At 43.3% G+C, this 15270-nt stretch overlaps 1 protein-coding gene across 3 annotated transcripts in view; it reads right to left on the bottom strand.

Moving 5' to 3' along the window:
* Window positions 1-1944: 1944 nt before the first annotated feature.
* Window positions 1945-15270, bottom strand: part of DOCK1 (dedicator of cytokinesis 1) — a 265225-nt gene continuing 251899 nt past the window's right edge. For all 3 annotated transcript variants that reach the window (XM_083866350.1, XM_083866352.1, XM_083866351.1), the window contains exons 51-52: window positions 11301-11446; window positions 1945-2085 (exon numbers count right to left, since the gene is read on the bottom strand). In XM_083866350.1, the coding sequence (XP_083722476.1) occupies window positions 1990-2085; window positions 11301-11446 (242 nt within the window). In that variant the 3' untranslated portion in view covers window positions 1945-1989. The remainder of the gene's footprint in view (window positions 2086-11300; window positions 11447-15270) is intronic.

Raw genomic sequence — 15270 nt, 5'->3', positions numbered from 1 at the left:
CTGCTGACCCAAGGAGCTCTGCCCTCCTCAGTCTCCTCTCCTCCAGCTGAACACTCCAAGTGCCCTCAGCTGCTCCTCACACAAGGCTCTTCCCCATCCTCGTGGCCTCCTTTGGACACTCTCTAACAGTTTAATGTCATATTTATAGTGTGACTGGTGACAGCCTGGTGTCACCCCAGTCACTGTCACCCTTTGTGCCTGACCCCTGAGCCAGCTGCTCACCCATCCCATGATGAGTTTCTCCAGATACAGGATGGACATTTTGTCCAGGAGGATCCCGTGGGAGACAGTATCAAAAGCTTTGCAGAAGTCCAAAATGATTCCATGTCCTGGCTTTCCTGGATCAGCCAGCTGGGTTACCCTGCTGTAGAAGGAAATCGGGTTCCACAACAGGACTTTCCCCTCATGGAGCCATGCTACTTGTGACCCATGACTGCATTGATCTCCAGATGTTTTCCAGTCATTCCTCCCAGAATTATTCCTCCCAGAATAATATTTTCCATGATCATGATTTTACTGGGCCTGTTGTTTCCAGGGTTCTCCTTCCTGCCCTTCTTGAAAATCAGGACAACATTCCCCAGCTTCCAGTCAGCTGAGACCTCTCTGGATTCCCCAGACTGCTCAAAAATCATCAAGAGGGGTTTTATGATGACATCAGCAGCTCTTGGAGGATTCTTGGATAAATCCCATCAGGGCCCATAGATTTGCAGGGGTTCAGCTGGGGCTGCAGATCCTGCAGTTTCAGGTTGACTGGGAGTTGATCATTGTCACAGTCATGGTCCCCCAGCTCAAGGCACTGGGACCCTCTTGGTGTGTGACCCATGTTGAAGACAGAGACAAAGGATGTGTTAAACACCTCTGCCATGTCCCTGTCCCTGCTTGTGAGGTGCCCATCCCCATCCTGGAATGGGCTGATGAGCATTTTACACTGCCTTTTGCCAGTGATATATTTGAAAAAAAACTTATTTGTCCCCCATGGTTCTGGCAGCTCCAACTCCAACTGAGCTTTGACCATATGAATTTTCTCCCTATAGTGGGGAGCAGCACCTCTGTATTGTTCCCATGCCCCCTGACCTTGCTTCCACTGGCCCACACCTTCCTTTTCCATCTGATATCCAAGAGGAGATCCCTGTTCAGCCAAGCCAGCTCTGCCTCGCCTGCTTGACTTCCAACATTTGGAAACTGCTGCTCCTGTGCCCTTGGGAGGTGATGCTTAAAAAGGGACCAGCGCTGATGGACCCCAGCACCTGCAAAAAGCATTTTCCCAGGGGACCTTACAAATTCCCTGAGCAGCCTCATGGTCAGAGGGGAGCTTTTGCTGGCACTTTTCCTTCTCTCACGAGAGGTTTTAAACTCAATGGCATCGTGGGCACTGTGGCCAAGACAGCCCCAAATCTCCATTTTGCTCATTGCAATCAGGTTATTTGTAACACAGACCAACTTCACAAATCAGTGGTGTCTGGTTTTTAACCCTGGGCTAAAATCCCTGTTATTCAGGGAAATCCTACAGCAGCTTCGCCTCACTGGGAAACCTCCTCTTGCCCTGAATTCCATGTGACTATTGTCATTGATTCCTATATACACTGAGATTAGGTACAAAAACTCTGCTCATTTGAAACTCCAGAGGTACCCAAAATCTTTAGGTACAAAATTTCCAGCTCTCATTTTAATCTCCACGTTTAGCTCTGTGCCTGGCGTTATCCAGAAGCAAGGAGAAGGTTTAGGAAGAGGGTTCTGTCAGTTGATGGAGTTCCCAGTCTCAAGTAGAAATCCAGATTTCTTTCAAGTTATGGGAGGGAATAACCCCAAAAACAGGGGGGTGTAGTGTTGGGTCCGACAACATGGCGAGAAATGGATTTCTTACGGAGTTATCATTGCACTAAATGTTAGATACTGCACACCTGAATGAGGTAAACATTATAGACCATAAAATACTTAGGGGAATGAATTGTTACAGCTTTATCTTTGGAAAGAAACCCGCTTCCTTCTTCACTGGACAATCCCAGAATCGACAGATGTTTGTTTCCGTGTCGTCTTGGGAGGTGGCGGTGGTGGTGTCTTGCTGGGGAGAGGAGGAGGCAGGTGCTGGAAAAAAACAATTTGGGCAGATCAGGTTAGGAATGAATGGAATTCTGGGACATTTCTGTGTCATCTCTGAGTGCAAGAGGCAGCAGGTAAGTCTGGAGCCCTCTGCCTCCCTAAAATCTCTCCCTGCAGAATTTGCTGTGAACACACAACGCTCTCAGCCATTACTTTTAAATAGAACTTTTACTTTTGACAGTGACAAAAAATCTCTCAAGAGTTCAGGATTAATTAGCTCAATATTTCAGGAAAAATCTTTTGAAAGCACTGGAGAAGTTTATAATTCCCCACTTTATATCATGATAGGATATTGATTTCTTGGTCTGTATTGATTGCCCTCAGCCTCTAGGCACTCAGAGTTTAAAAACCAAGCTGAAGCAATGGCTTCGTTGCTTTTTCATTATATTTTGGATTTTGCACAGTTGGAACAGAAATATTTAAAGGAAAAAAAAAAAAAAAGAAACAATTTAAAATCATTTAGAGAGATAAGTAACTCACAATTTACTATTACACACACAGTTATAATTAAAATATTCCAAACAGAAAAGCAGAATGTTCAAATACACATATTTTAAATCACTTTACATATCTCACAACAGAAGAGCATCCCCAGTTAGAATCACCAGCTAATTGGACAAATTAAAAAAGCCATTATGGAAATTAAGACTTTTTTTTCCCTCATGTTGAAACACTCAAATGATAAAATCTGTTGCAGACAGAGCAGGAGAACACTGCAGTTTGCAGGCAGGTTTTCCCAGCATTTTGGCTGTGCAGGCAGCACAGGTTTCCCAGAGGCTGTGCTGCAGTGTCACAGCTCATCAACGCTGCTCTGCCTTTGTTTTTCCCTAAGATTCTCCCCCACTCCCCAGTCAGGGCCTTTTGTTTTCCTCCAAGCCCAATGATGCTTTTCCAGTTGTTTGTTCCTGTCCTGCCTCACCCAGCTCAGCTCCAGCTGCTGGCTCCACATGGGCACAGCCTGACAAGCTCTGCCCAAATTCCTTGGTCACCTCTGCAAGAACAGCCCAAGTACCTGCAATGCCTCAGTGCTGGACAAAATTCCTGATGGTTTGTCAGGATCAGGAAGATCCCGGTATGTAAACAACTGAGAAACCCCATGGAAGTGCACAGAACCAAAACTGGTCCTTTTCAAAGCTATCCAAAGGTGCTGTCCCAAAAACAAGAGAGGACATCTCAGTTCTCTCCTCTGCTCAGAGCAGCTCCTGATGCTCCTGCAACCCCATGACTGGGAGTTTTCAGAGATGAGTAAGAGTAGAAGAAAAACAAACTTTAAAGTAATTAAATACACTCTCCCAAGCAGGTTTGAAGCCAGTGTGGAGTTAAAATCTGTGATTTCACCAGTTTTACTGATCACAGGCTAAGGAGAAAGCTTGGAATGCAAACTGGCTGAGCCAGGCAGGCTGGATTTTTGCTGGATTCTCTTTCCTCTATCCTACCTGGACAGCACCACTTTCCAATCCATTTTACACCTCTCCTCATTCCTCCCAACTCTCTCCCCAGGCAAAGGAAGAGGGATCCCAAACCAGGGATGCCGTGGGCTTGTCTCTCCATTCTGCTCCATCCACTCTCCATTTCCCAGCCTTTCCAGCAGCACCACTGCTCTTCCTGCCAGCTCCCAGGTTCCTCCTCAGCTTCAAAATGCTCTCTGGCACCTTGGAAATCCACTGGGTTTGATCTGCTGCTGAGTGAGAATCTCTGAACCAAAAGTGAGGCACCAGAGCTGGGGAGCCAGGCCTGGAAAGCTGCATTTCCCTGCCTGCCTGGGAAAGAGGGATCCACACCTGGTACTGGGGACAGGGGTCAGTGGTGGCCTTGGCAGTGCTGGGGGAACATTGGATTGGATGATTTTAGTGGCCTTTCCCACCCTAAATGTTTCCATGATATCCCACATCAGGCTCCAAATGGGTACTACTTGTTCCTGACTTCCAGCGGGACGTGATGATCTCTGAGTCAGAAAAGTCAACAGATTAATATGAAAGACAGATAAAATAAGAATTTCATTTTTTTACTACATGCAAAACTGAAGATTTTGTTTGGTTTTTAATTAAAATGCCGCTGCTGATCTGCCTCTGAAGTGTTATAGAACAATTAAATATTTCCTCTACCTGAGCAAATCCCCTTCTTAACTTGGCATGTTAACTCTTGAATTCCTGCTAGAGCACCTGAATAAGTGTCAACTGTGATTTGAAGATTCCAAAACCTTTGAAAACTTGCTTAATTACAGTCCTGTATCCAGGCAAGGGCTCTGGGAAAGCTCTGGGAAATGCTGGTGGTCTGCAGAACATCCAGCATCTCACAGAGCTGACATTCCCTTCAAACTCCATAAACCACATGCCCCTCAAAAACACAGCACAAAATAGAAAACTTTCCTCTCTGCTTTGCTCTCTTTAACTTCATATTCATCATCAGGGAAAAAAACTCAACTCTGCTGATAGCATCATTTGTGCAAATCCATTTGGAATTTAAATAACACTCTATTGGCAATAATTCTCAATTCAATTAGATCAAAGGCATTTCTCAACCAAATGAGCCCCTTCATATTGATCAGAGAACAATCAAATCAGCCCTGAAAACCTGGTTCTGAAAAGCAGAGACAATGCAAATACAATGAGAAGAAGCTAAATATATATGCTATAAATAACAAGCTCAAAACCTACCCAAGCTCAGATTCTGCAAGCAAATTAGGCAGAAAGAAATAGCAGAGATAGGTAGATAATTATTGTAATTGAATTTACAATTTCCATTAGAAAGTCGGATAAATTTAGCACATGTTCATTTATATAATAAGCTACCAATGAATATATTAAGTAGGATGTGTCATGATGGTCGGGGAGACATTGTTGGGAATTTTGCAAGACAAAACATTCCATTATGGAGCTGGGGCAACTCCAAACCATGGCTCCCAGGGCTGATCCGTCCTTCCTTTTATCCCAGGACAAGAAATTCAACCACATTTCCTCCCTCCCTTTAACACCACACTCACAAAAATCATTATCAGGCTTATAAAGTTCATTTTTGCTGTGCTTCCCATTAGAAACTTTGCAATAAAAATAGAGTTTGCCTTGATTTTGTAGTTAATTAAGACTCTCTTTGCTGAGTTCGTGTTTATATCTCGGTGGTTAATTGTGAACCTGACTCTTCCCCTTCCTTCCTGACAAACTGACAGAGGCTGCTGCTTCACATCCCAACCTATTTTGGGCAGAATCCTTGACTCAGGGGTACCTCAGGGGAAGCAGAAACCTTATGTAAAAGGCACATCTGCAACACAGAAACAATCTGTTCCTTCTGCTTCAGACATGAAATTGCTCCCATTTGTTTGCTGGGTTTTTTTGGGTTTTTTTTTCTTTCCCTGATACAGAAAAGAATCAAGTTTAAAAACATTTGTCTGTGTTCTCTCACAGAGAGCCATAAACTGCACGGCACCAGGCGTGTTCGGGATGTAGTAAAAATCAATTACAGAAGATGAGAAAATGCATTTGGTTTTGGTTTTTCTTGCTACTCTGAAGCAGCAAAATGAGAGATGAGTTTTTTTGGGTTTTTTTTTGTTCAGAGAATACTGTTAAAAGAAACAACAACCAAAAAAATCAAACAGAATTTGATTCTCCAAAGTGGTCCTTGTGGCACGAGATTTCTTCCTGTGCATGGAACTCTTTTTCTTTGAAATGCAATGGTCATCGATAGGACACGCTCTGGAGATCCAGCGAGAAGCACTTTGGTTGGCAGGATTAAGGGATCTAATTAGGTCAGAAGCAGCAGAAATGGGATGTAAATAGACCATGAGCCACCCAGGACTGTGAAAATGCTTTCAGACACTGAGTTGTTCCTTCAGCACGGAGCTGAGATGCCTGACAACAAAGTGGTTATTTCATATCTGCAGTGAAAAACAACACTGGAGTGTGAGGCTCTGGCAGGATAACTCTGCCGTTCTGAAAGAGCCAGCAGGGAGAACAGCCCAACTCCACTAATGGCAACCAAATTACAGACAGTTTAAGCTAATTGGCTGTTTGACCCAGGGAGCAAAGTTCTGTGGAAAATCCAGCAGGTAACTGATGGGAAATGACTCTTTAGCCCCAGCTTCATCCATCATCTATTAGAGCCTCATTTGACTCCGTGGCACAGCCATTACCTGCCCTTGCTGGAGTGCACTGGGATCAGGGAGAGGGATTTGAAGGGTTTTTCTGTGAGACGTATTCATTGTGTTCCCACCGCTCAGCCCCTCAGGGCAATGGGAGAAATGCTCCAAAATGGGCAATGTGGAATTTCTCCAGGTCAGTGTCCCAGATCAAAGGGGCTCCTCCGCTCTGAAGCCAGGCTGGGACACCTGGGGGATTCACCTGGAGAGGAGAAGCTCCAGGGAGAGCTCAGAGCCCCTGGCAGGGCCTAAAGGGGCTCCAGGAGAGCTGGAGAGGGACTGGGGACAAGGGATGGAGGGACAGGGCACAGGGAATGGCTTTAGCTGGAAGAGGATAAATTTAGATGAGATATTGGGCAGGAATTGTTCCCTGGGAGGGTGGGCAGGCCCTGGCACAGGGTGCCCAGAGCAGCTGTGGCTGCCCCTGGATCCCTGGAACTGCCCAAGGCCAGGCTGGACACTGGGGCTTGGAGCAGCCTGGGACAGTGGGAGGTGTCCCTGCCATGGCAGGAGAGGGAATGAATGGGATTTAAGGTCCTTTCCAATCCAAACTATTCCATGAATCTGTGACTTTCTCTCTGATTTCTGGCAGGCCCTGCCTAGGGGGATGCTCCTGTGGGGGACAAGGGCAGTGGATGAGGGCAGAGCTGGACCTGACAGGGGTCTGCACCCCTCATGCAGGAAGGAGCTGGCTCCTGGTGTGTGACAGCTCTGCTGGAGCACAGCTAAGGCCACATTCTCTCTGTGGAACTGTATTTCTCCATGTGGACACCATCAGGACTTCTGCCCACACTGGATGATATAACTCAATTTCCCCAGTGCTGCTTCCCTGCTCCAGTCCGTGCACAAAGGGAGCTCAGGAGTAAACAGCAAAACCCTCAGAATTAGCTTTACACTCCAGACTGACCCTGTATTCCTCACTGAAAGCCCAGGTCCTGCAAGAGAGATAAACCAGCACATCAGCACGGCTCAGGCCATGGCCTGATCCTGTGTACAGAGCAGGACACAGCCACTCCCTAAACTGAACCAAGGGGAATATCCCATGCGTGGGCAGAGAGCAGGAGAACACAGATTTCACTCCAAATCCTGTAAAAAGCACTGGCAGTCCATTGACTTGAAGACTTATTAAAAAGTAAATGGATTTTTCAGAAACCCTTTGCTCAGCAACATCTTAACCCACCAAAGAGTGAGGGAGTAGCACAGGAGGAAGGGCTTGCAAGGTTTCCCATCCCCAGCAGGCAAAAATAAATCAGATGGCAAATAAACCCCATAATTTTAATTTTTTTTCTTCTGGGCATATTGTTCAAACCCTCCTGGAGCTCTGGCAGCCTCAGGGCTGTGCCCATTCCCTGGGGAGCCTGGGCAGTGTCAGCACCCTCTGGGGGAAGAACCTTTCACTAAATCCAACCTAAGCCTTCCCTGACACAGCTCCAGCTGCTCTCTCAGGTCCTGTCCCTGCTGACAGAGATCAGAGAGGAGCTGTAGGCTGCTATTGCAACCCCTCAAGTTGTGCTCCCTAATTCTCTGCTCCTCCATAGTTCCAGCTGCATTTCCAGTCTCTTTGTCCCTGTCCACAGAAGAACAAATGCATTTGCTGAAGCCTTTAAGGTCAGTTTTTGCTCACTGCAGCTGATATGAGAGAGAATTTCCAGCATTGCAGCACCTGCATTGCAACACATGAAAAATCCCCCTGAGTTGTGCCTTCCGTGTGTTATATCATATATATATATATATATCATCCTGTTATATCTCAATAAGCAGCCACAATAATCCCCACACCATAGAGAGTCAACCCAAGACTTTTCTGCTCCTCACAGGCTTCAGCCATGCCCACCTTCCACCTGTGCTGGATTGATGGAGATGTTCCCATCCCAACCATTATCCCATGCTTAGGGAGTGTTATAGCCAATATTAGCAACCCAAGTGCTCCTTTGTCTATTTTCTTTGAGCTCCCTCCCTGCTCTGAATACTAAGCAGGAGGTTGATTTGTATGCAAGGGTGAGGATGAACCCATAAAGAATGATAAGTGCCTAAAGGAATCCCTTGATGTAATAATAATCCTTGCAGGAGTCATAGATTTCTTTTTTTTTTTTTTTATGTTCCCATATATTATTAAGGACATTTTTAGCAGAACAAATCACAGGGAGCAAGAAAATATCTACAAGGGTCTCAGAGTTAACAAGGACTAAGGGACAATCAGGAAATTATAATGAGGTGATCACCTGGATTAAAGACTTCAGGTAGACCAAGGTAACACTGGACTCTCAATATCTGAGATTGCTGTCTCATAAATGAAATTATTGCCTGCAGTTTGACTTGGAGCATCTGAACCTTTCCTGGCTGCCTGCTTTTGAGTTCACTACAGCATTTTTCCTGCCTTTCATAACCCACTGCAAGACAACCAGAGTGAAAAGCACAATCATTCCTCACACAAGGAGATATTTCCAGTTTAAAAGCTACTCAGATAATCTTATCTTTAATAGGTTTTACTGATTTTTCTTCACTGATACAACAGCAGGGTAATTTAAAAGATGATCAGTTTACCAGGCAGAGAATTATCCAGTTATGAATTATGGAGCTATTTGACCCATGAAACATAAGTCATTAAAACTGTGGAGTGGGATTTAATCACGGCAGCAATGAGAATTTACCCATCTGATCTTTCATGTCCAGCACTACTCATTTTCTTGATGTTCTTTAAAAGCTTCCTCCCTACCAGCCTGAAGAAATAAAGGCACAGAATGATTGTTATAAGATTAGAAACCTTCTCCAAAAAGCAATTCCAAACCTAATCCAGAATCTGCTGAGGTGGAGGGGAGTTACAAGGATCAGCGAGTCCCACTCCTGGCCCTGCACAGGACAGATGGCTCTGGGACAGATCTGCTTTAGATCCTCCTGCCAGGCTTTGAAACCACATTCCAAGGTCTTGGAAAGCTTATAAAAATACAGATGCTGAATAAAACTTTAGGCACTTAGATAAGAAGATGTAGCCTCTATCTGATTGCATTTTTTAGCTATTAAACCCTAATGCCTTCAACACCAGATGTTAAAAATGGGGTCTGTTCCTACAGAGACAAAATGTAGTTAAAAAAAAAAATGAGAGGAGCTTGAGAAATCAAGACTGGAAAGAGCAAAAATATTAAGAGCTGAATAAAACTTTGCAAAAAACCACGGGAGCATATTGGTACTATTTTTATGAACTCTCACTTAATGATGTGGAAATGCTGCTTGTGGCAGGTACAGGAGCTGCACAAGGTCACAGAGCAAATCAGGCTGAGTTATCTCCAGGTGTGGACTCCCAAAATCACACCCCCATGGCATCTGGGAGTTGTACAGTAACTAAAAACATCTATCCCCAGAGTGGAAACCCCTTCCAAAAACCTCCCCAAGTCAGGGGAAAAAAAAAAAATCTGACTGCCAGGATTTTATTTCTTATCACTGTTTAATATTTTTTAGCTAAAAACTGAACTCATCTTAGTAATCCTGAGCTACTACCACAGCCTAAACCTTGTAGTACATCACACAAAATGAATTTACTACTCTGGAGTTTATGCAGGAAAGGAGTTGAAGAAATGTGAATCCTAATGTGAATTTCTCAGCTTTCTTCCTGAAGATGGATTCCTTAGACAAACCTCCTGACAGCCCTGCTGTACATTCTGTAATTTTCCACTTAGAGGTCTGTATTCAGGACAAATGAGAGCTGGCCCCTGAGACAAACACTGGGGAAATGGGTTATAAGGTTAGAAGTGCAGTAAAGTTTGATGGAAATGAGAGGAAAAGTAAAAATATTGACTAAAATGATCCAGCCATGGGCAACAACTATGAGAGAGAGGATGGGAGTAGAGAATTTTTCAGTATATGCCAATAAAGAGTAAACCATGGTGTTTTGAGTATCTCTATTCACACTCCTGAAGTGACGTCTACACCTGTTGGGGTTTTTTTTACCATTCAGCCTGAAATGGTAAAATAATTTTAAAAAAAGTCAATTCCTGCAACAACAAAGGGACAGTTTCAACCATGGGAAAGCTGGACTCATGCACTGGGACAATCTGTGTTAAACACAACTATTCCCAGGGTCAAACCCAACTCTTCCCTGACTCTTCCTCTGTTGAGGTTAGAAACCCTTCCTATCCCCATGAAATTTGCTGGAAAGCAAATTACTCAACAGAATTTTAGTGGAATGGGGAAGTTCAGAGGAGTCCTGGCACACACCTCTGCAAACAAAAAGGGATCAGTTCCACTGGGAAGTTTTCCAGAAAACAGCTCAGTCAAAATTTGGCATTTCAAAGTCAAAGAAAACTTGTGACCTTGTGGGGTCTCTGCCCTACTCTGATTTGATTGGTAATAAATTCAATTAATTTCCCAAGTCAAACCAGTTTTGAGGGCAAAGGGTGAATGATCTCTCCCTGTCCTTATCTCAACCCATGAGACTTTCATTATATTTTCTCTCCCTGCCCAGCTGAGGAGGGGAGTGATGCAGCATCTTTGGTGGGCACCAGCCAGGATCAACCCTCTACACCCCTTAAAATGTTTTTTTTTGCCCATAAAGAAAATGAAAGGCATTTCTCAAAAGCGCTGCTTTAAAGAAAAGAACCACATTATTTTTAAAAGCTTCCAGCTACAGGAAACAAAGATGAAAAAGCGAATTTTCCTCAGAAGGCTGCAAACTCTGTTGGTGATGAAGAGTTTCTGAGCTCTTTGCCTCAAAGGGGACACGAGTTTGCCTCAAGGAAATAAATGAGTGGTGACTGAACACTGGAGCTGCAGGAAGAGAAGGTGGCAGGTCCATGTTTTATTTCCTTCCCTGACACAGGACTGAAAGGCTTTAAATCCAATTTGCTGCTCCTGTTGGTTAAAGCTCCCTGCCCAACAAACCTGACAACATTTGGCTCGCAGTTCCCCAGCATGAATCCAACTTTCCCTCGGGTGGATCTCTGGGAGCACCGCTGCTCCCTCACACCGCAGAGTCCTCTGGATCAGCTGATGGAGGCAGGAGCAGGATCCCACCTCCCCTGGGGTGGCTCAGGGAACAAAACACTGCAGGAGGGATCATTGTCTGGGCACTCACCCGTTGGTGGGCTGGGGGGGACGTGGTGGGGCTGATCAAGTCCTGGCTCTCCAGGAGGTTCCCGTAGTCGGCCATGCTTCCTTTGAGGGGCAGAGGAGGGGGAACGTCGGGGCTGTCAGAGCTGGACATCCCATTGAGCTCCAGGTCTGAAAAAAACAACCCTGGGTTAACTCTGTCACCAGCTGAGTCCTGCAATTCCACAATGCTTTGGGTTGGAAGGGCCCTCATGGATCATCCTTGGGCAGCAACACCTTCCACTATCCCAGGCTGCTCCAAGCCCTGTCCAACCTGGCCTTGGATTCACTTTAAAATGCCTTCATAATACTTGAACAACTCCCTGTTTTTAATAAAACATAATTTTTGTCTCATATATCCCACCAAAATATTCATAGCTTAGAAAATATGATTTTCCCACCTTCGAGCTCACCTTGGACATTAAAACACAATAAAAGTTTTGCAAAGTGCACAAAGAAAATATAATCTAGCTAAGTTTTATTGACTTTCTCCCAGTAAAATAAAAGCTCCCAGTTAATAAAATGCACAAATGAAAGCCTGGAATTAAGTACATCTCTCTCCAAAACTTTCAGGCTCCAGGTAACTATAACAAATGAGCAGCCATTAGTTGTTGAGTAAATAAAATCACGCACGAGAAAGTACCAAACATTTATTATTCCTGTTTGCTGGGTAGAAAATTCCCTTTTCTTAGCAGATAAATCCTCCCAGGTATGTGCTGGAGAGGCAAATAGCCTGAGAGACAATAAAGTTTATTGATGCCCGAGTGATACATAGATATTTGGGGAGAAATCCCCCCATGGTATATTTCAGGGTAATTCAGTCATTTTAATTCAAATCATTTTAATAAAACCCACTGTGATCTCTACGAGATGAGAAACTGAAATTATTTTTTTAGAAATGAGGGAATTTTATTTAGGAAAAGGGAAAAAAAGGTGATTTCTATTTTATTTTACTGTCATGATTTGTGAAACAAGAGAAGACTTGTTTATGCAGATGTTTTCATTGCAAAGCTCATATCAATGTTTTATTAAAAATGTGATTTTATTGTTCTCTAACATGGCCTCTCACAACATGATTCAACTCTAAGGTGGCTCTATTGATTTGTCACTGAAAACTGTAATTTTACTCCTTATCTTTCCACCTGAACTCTTGACGACACTGAAAAAAGGTTATTTTCCATCCTGGGATTCCACATTTTCAGTGGCTTCCTCTTCATTAGGCTGAAAAATGTTTGTCCACCAGGACCTGAATTTCTCATTGCTTTTTCCATTGCTCCTTTTTCTTATCCTTCCCTTTCTACAGAGAGGACCTCTCCATTCCACAGACATTCCCAAGAGTTTCCTTTCTGGATCTCCATGAGAATCTCCTGCTCAGCTCATGGAATTAAACTGCAGCTGGAGAACCACATTGTGCATTTGTATCTAAAGACTGATGCTGGGAATGAACTTCCCTGTCCATTCTGGATGAATTCCCCATCCATTCTAAAGAACTCAGTAATCCAAGATCTTTAATGTCACAAAACAACTCCTTGGCAGAGGTCCTGCACATCTCCCCCACAACTAAACATCTATATCTTAGCTAAATATATTTATATCTGGATTATTTTTTTTTGTTTGGTTTTTCCCTGCAGTTTAGGATAATACAGGGAAATGTTTGGGAAATGGCATTTTCTTTTGTGTGTTTAATTAGAGCTTTGGCAAAACCTTGAATCCTGCTTTGGAAAGAGAAATCTTTCCATATTTACCAGAAATAAGCCATGTTTTTAGGCCTCTTTGTAGACATTCCTTGGGAAACTGAGTGATAACACACAAAAATAAAGTAAATGTAACCCCCCTGAACATTTAATCTTTGCATTCTATGATATTTTTTCAACTAACAAGATTTAACTTCTTCCATGATAAAACTTTTAACTTCATCTAAGCCAAGGTGCTCCCAAGAGGATGGCGAGACTCATTTTTTTTAGGAATAACCAAAATCCTTTGTTTCTTTTACCAAATCCTTGGAAGATCCATGGAAGGACAGGTTTTCAGGAAACATCTGAGGAATGTTTTCAGCAGAGCTGGAGAGGAAACAAGGTGTGGAGGCAACTCTGCTTGAAGAACCTGGATGGAACCCAACTGTCCATACAGTTGTGTCCTACTCTGCTTCTCCTCCTTTCCCTAAATTCCCCAGCTCCTGCTCCAGCTGGAATTTCCTGCAGCCATGGACAGGCTGCACCTTCCCAACCTCATCCTGATGAAGGCAGCAATAAATCCCTGCAAACGTGGGCAGAGCATTTCCACCCACGAGAAGAACTCATAAAACACACGAGCGACGTGTTTGCATTTATCTGGCAACTGTTCAGTGGAACAACAAGATTCTATCCTGAAAAACAATGATTTGCCCAAGTCTCTGATCTTTCGCAGAGTTCAGTGAAATCCAGGGAATATCTGCTCTGCAGCATATGGAGCGAAAGCTTCAGGAATTCTCAGTGTTGTCCCAAGAAAATCTATTTGCTGCAGAGCTGTTCATTTCCTCTGCTGAACTAAACACCCCTAAACTGGTCACTATACACATAATTACCCCAAATGTCTGGTGTACTCCCATTATTCAGTGAAATTCATTATTCAAGGTGGTTCATCAGATGAGTGTGCTCTGAATATTATTCCTTGCTGGACATCTGCCACTGGCAAGATCTTGGAGCTGGCAAAGGATCAGTTAAGGGACCCTTTTTTCATCTTGCCCTAATGATCACATTTTACACTCCCTTCTCCTAAAGTGCCAGCTAACAGGCAGCCAGGATTGCTTAGCAACCCATTAACTGCTTTTAGCCAATCTGGGCTCTGAAGGAACTTCTTTATCCTCAGAATTCCTAAAAAAATGTATCACTGTAATTCCTGAAATGGTTCAGGACCAGTGCAATAAGCTGACCCTATTTTATGTAACATCCACCAATCTCTAGCACAAAAATGTTCTCAGAAATACCTGGTAACTTCAGACATATCTTTTAACAGAGAAATCAAATTAACTGTTAATAAAATGTACATATGAACAAAAAATCCAATGAAAATATCTTTTGCAGGAGCATATATCCTCTAGTTCTCTGTATTCCCAGTTTTTAGCATACTGGTAATTTTTGGCTATAAAATTGTAAAGAAAGGTGAGAGTTATGAGTTCATTGCAATCAAAATATTTGCTTTGGATGTCTGGCTATTTAGGAGAAAAGGTTTTTTAATTACCAAAACCAGTAAATGAAGCAATGACCTTGATGGAACAAGATTTTTTTTCTCAAGACTGATCATCTCTTCTCCTCCTTACTAACACTGAACTCTTGACCACTGGAGTAGGATTTGGGTACATGTATCAAAAAGATATTTTTTAAATTTTTTTTCGTCACATGCTGGCAGCTGCAAACTCTGAATAACAGGTTTTGGGAAAGAGCACTGGGAAAAGAAATAGGTGTTGGATTACACCCAGTTCTGCAATAGGGTTTGCTGCAGACTGAAGCAAACAGATAATATTTTACAGAAAAACTGAGTGATAGATGTCAATGTCAAACAAAAACTACTTCAAAAAGCCTGACCTTTGTTTTCCCTTCTGGCTTGTACTCACAACATATCAAAGAGAAGTTTTTTTAACATACAATTTCAAAAAATACTGCTTTTCAAGGGTTTATGCTCCAAAACACTCAATATGGGATTAAGTACAACATGAATTTTTGACTGTTACTCTACACCTAATTAATTGTTAATGATTACTTGAAAAGAAAACTGTTTCAGTGCAAGGATTTCGCTTGCTTTTGTAAAACAGTGAATTAATTTTTGCTGGCAAAGGCAAGCACTTCAGTACTACCCAGTGCAAGAAATACCCTGGCTGTAGGAATGCATTTCCCACACCCAGCAAGTGTTTTCCACATAGGGAAAAGTTTAAGACTCACCCCTTAAGGTAAAGAACCCAGAAATTTCCATACCCACCT

The sequence above is a fragment of the Zosterops lateralis genome (genome assembly GCF_965231275.1).
Source record: "Zosterops lateralis genome assembly, chromosome: 8".
In the NCBI taxonomy this organism is placed as follows: Eukaryota; Metazoa; Chordata; class Aves; order Passeriformes; family Zosteropidae; genus Zosterops; species Zosterops lateralis.
This window is presented reverse-complemented; position numbering and strand designations above follow the sequence as displayed.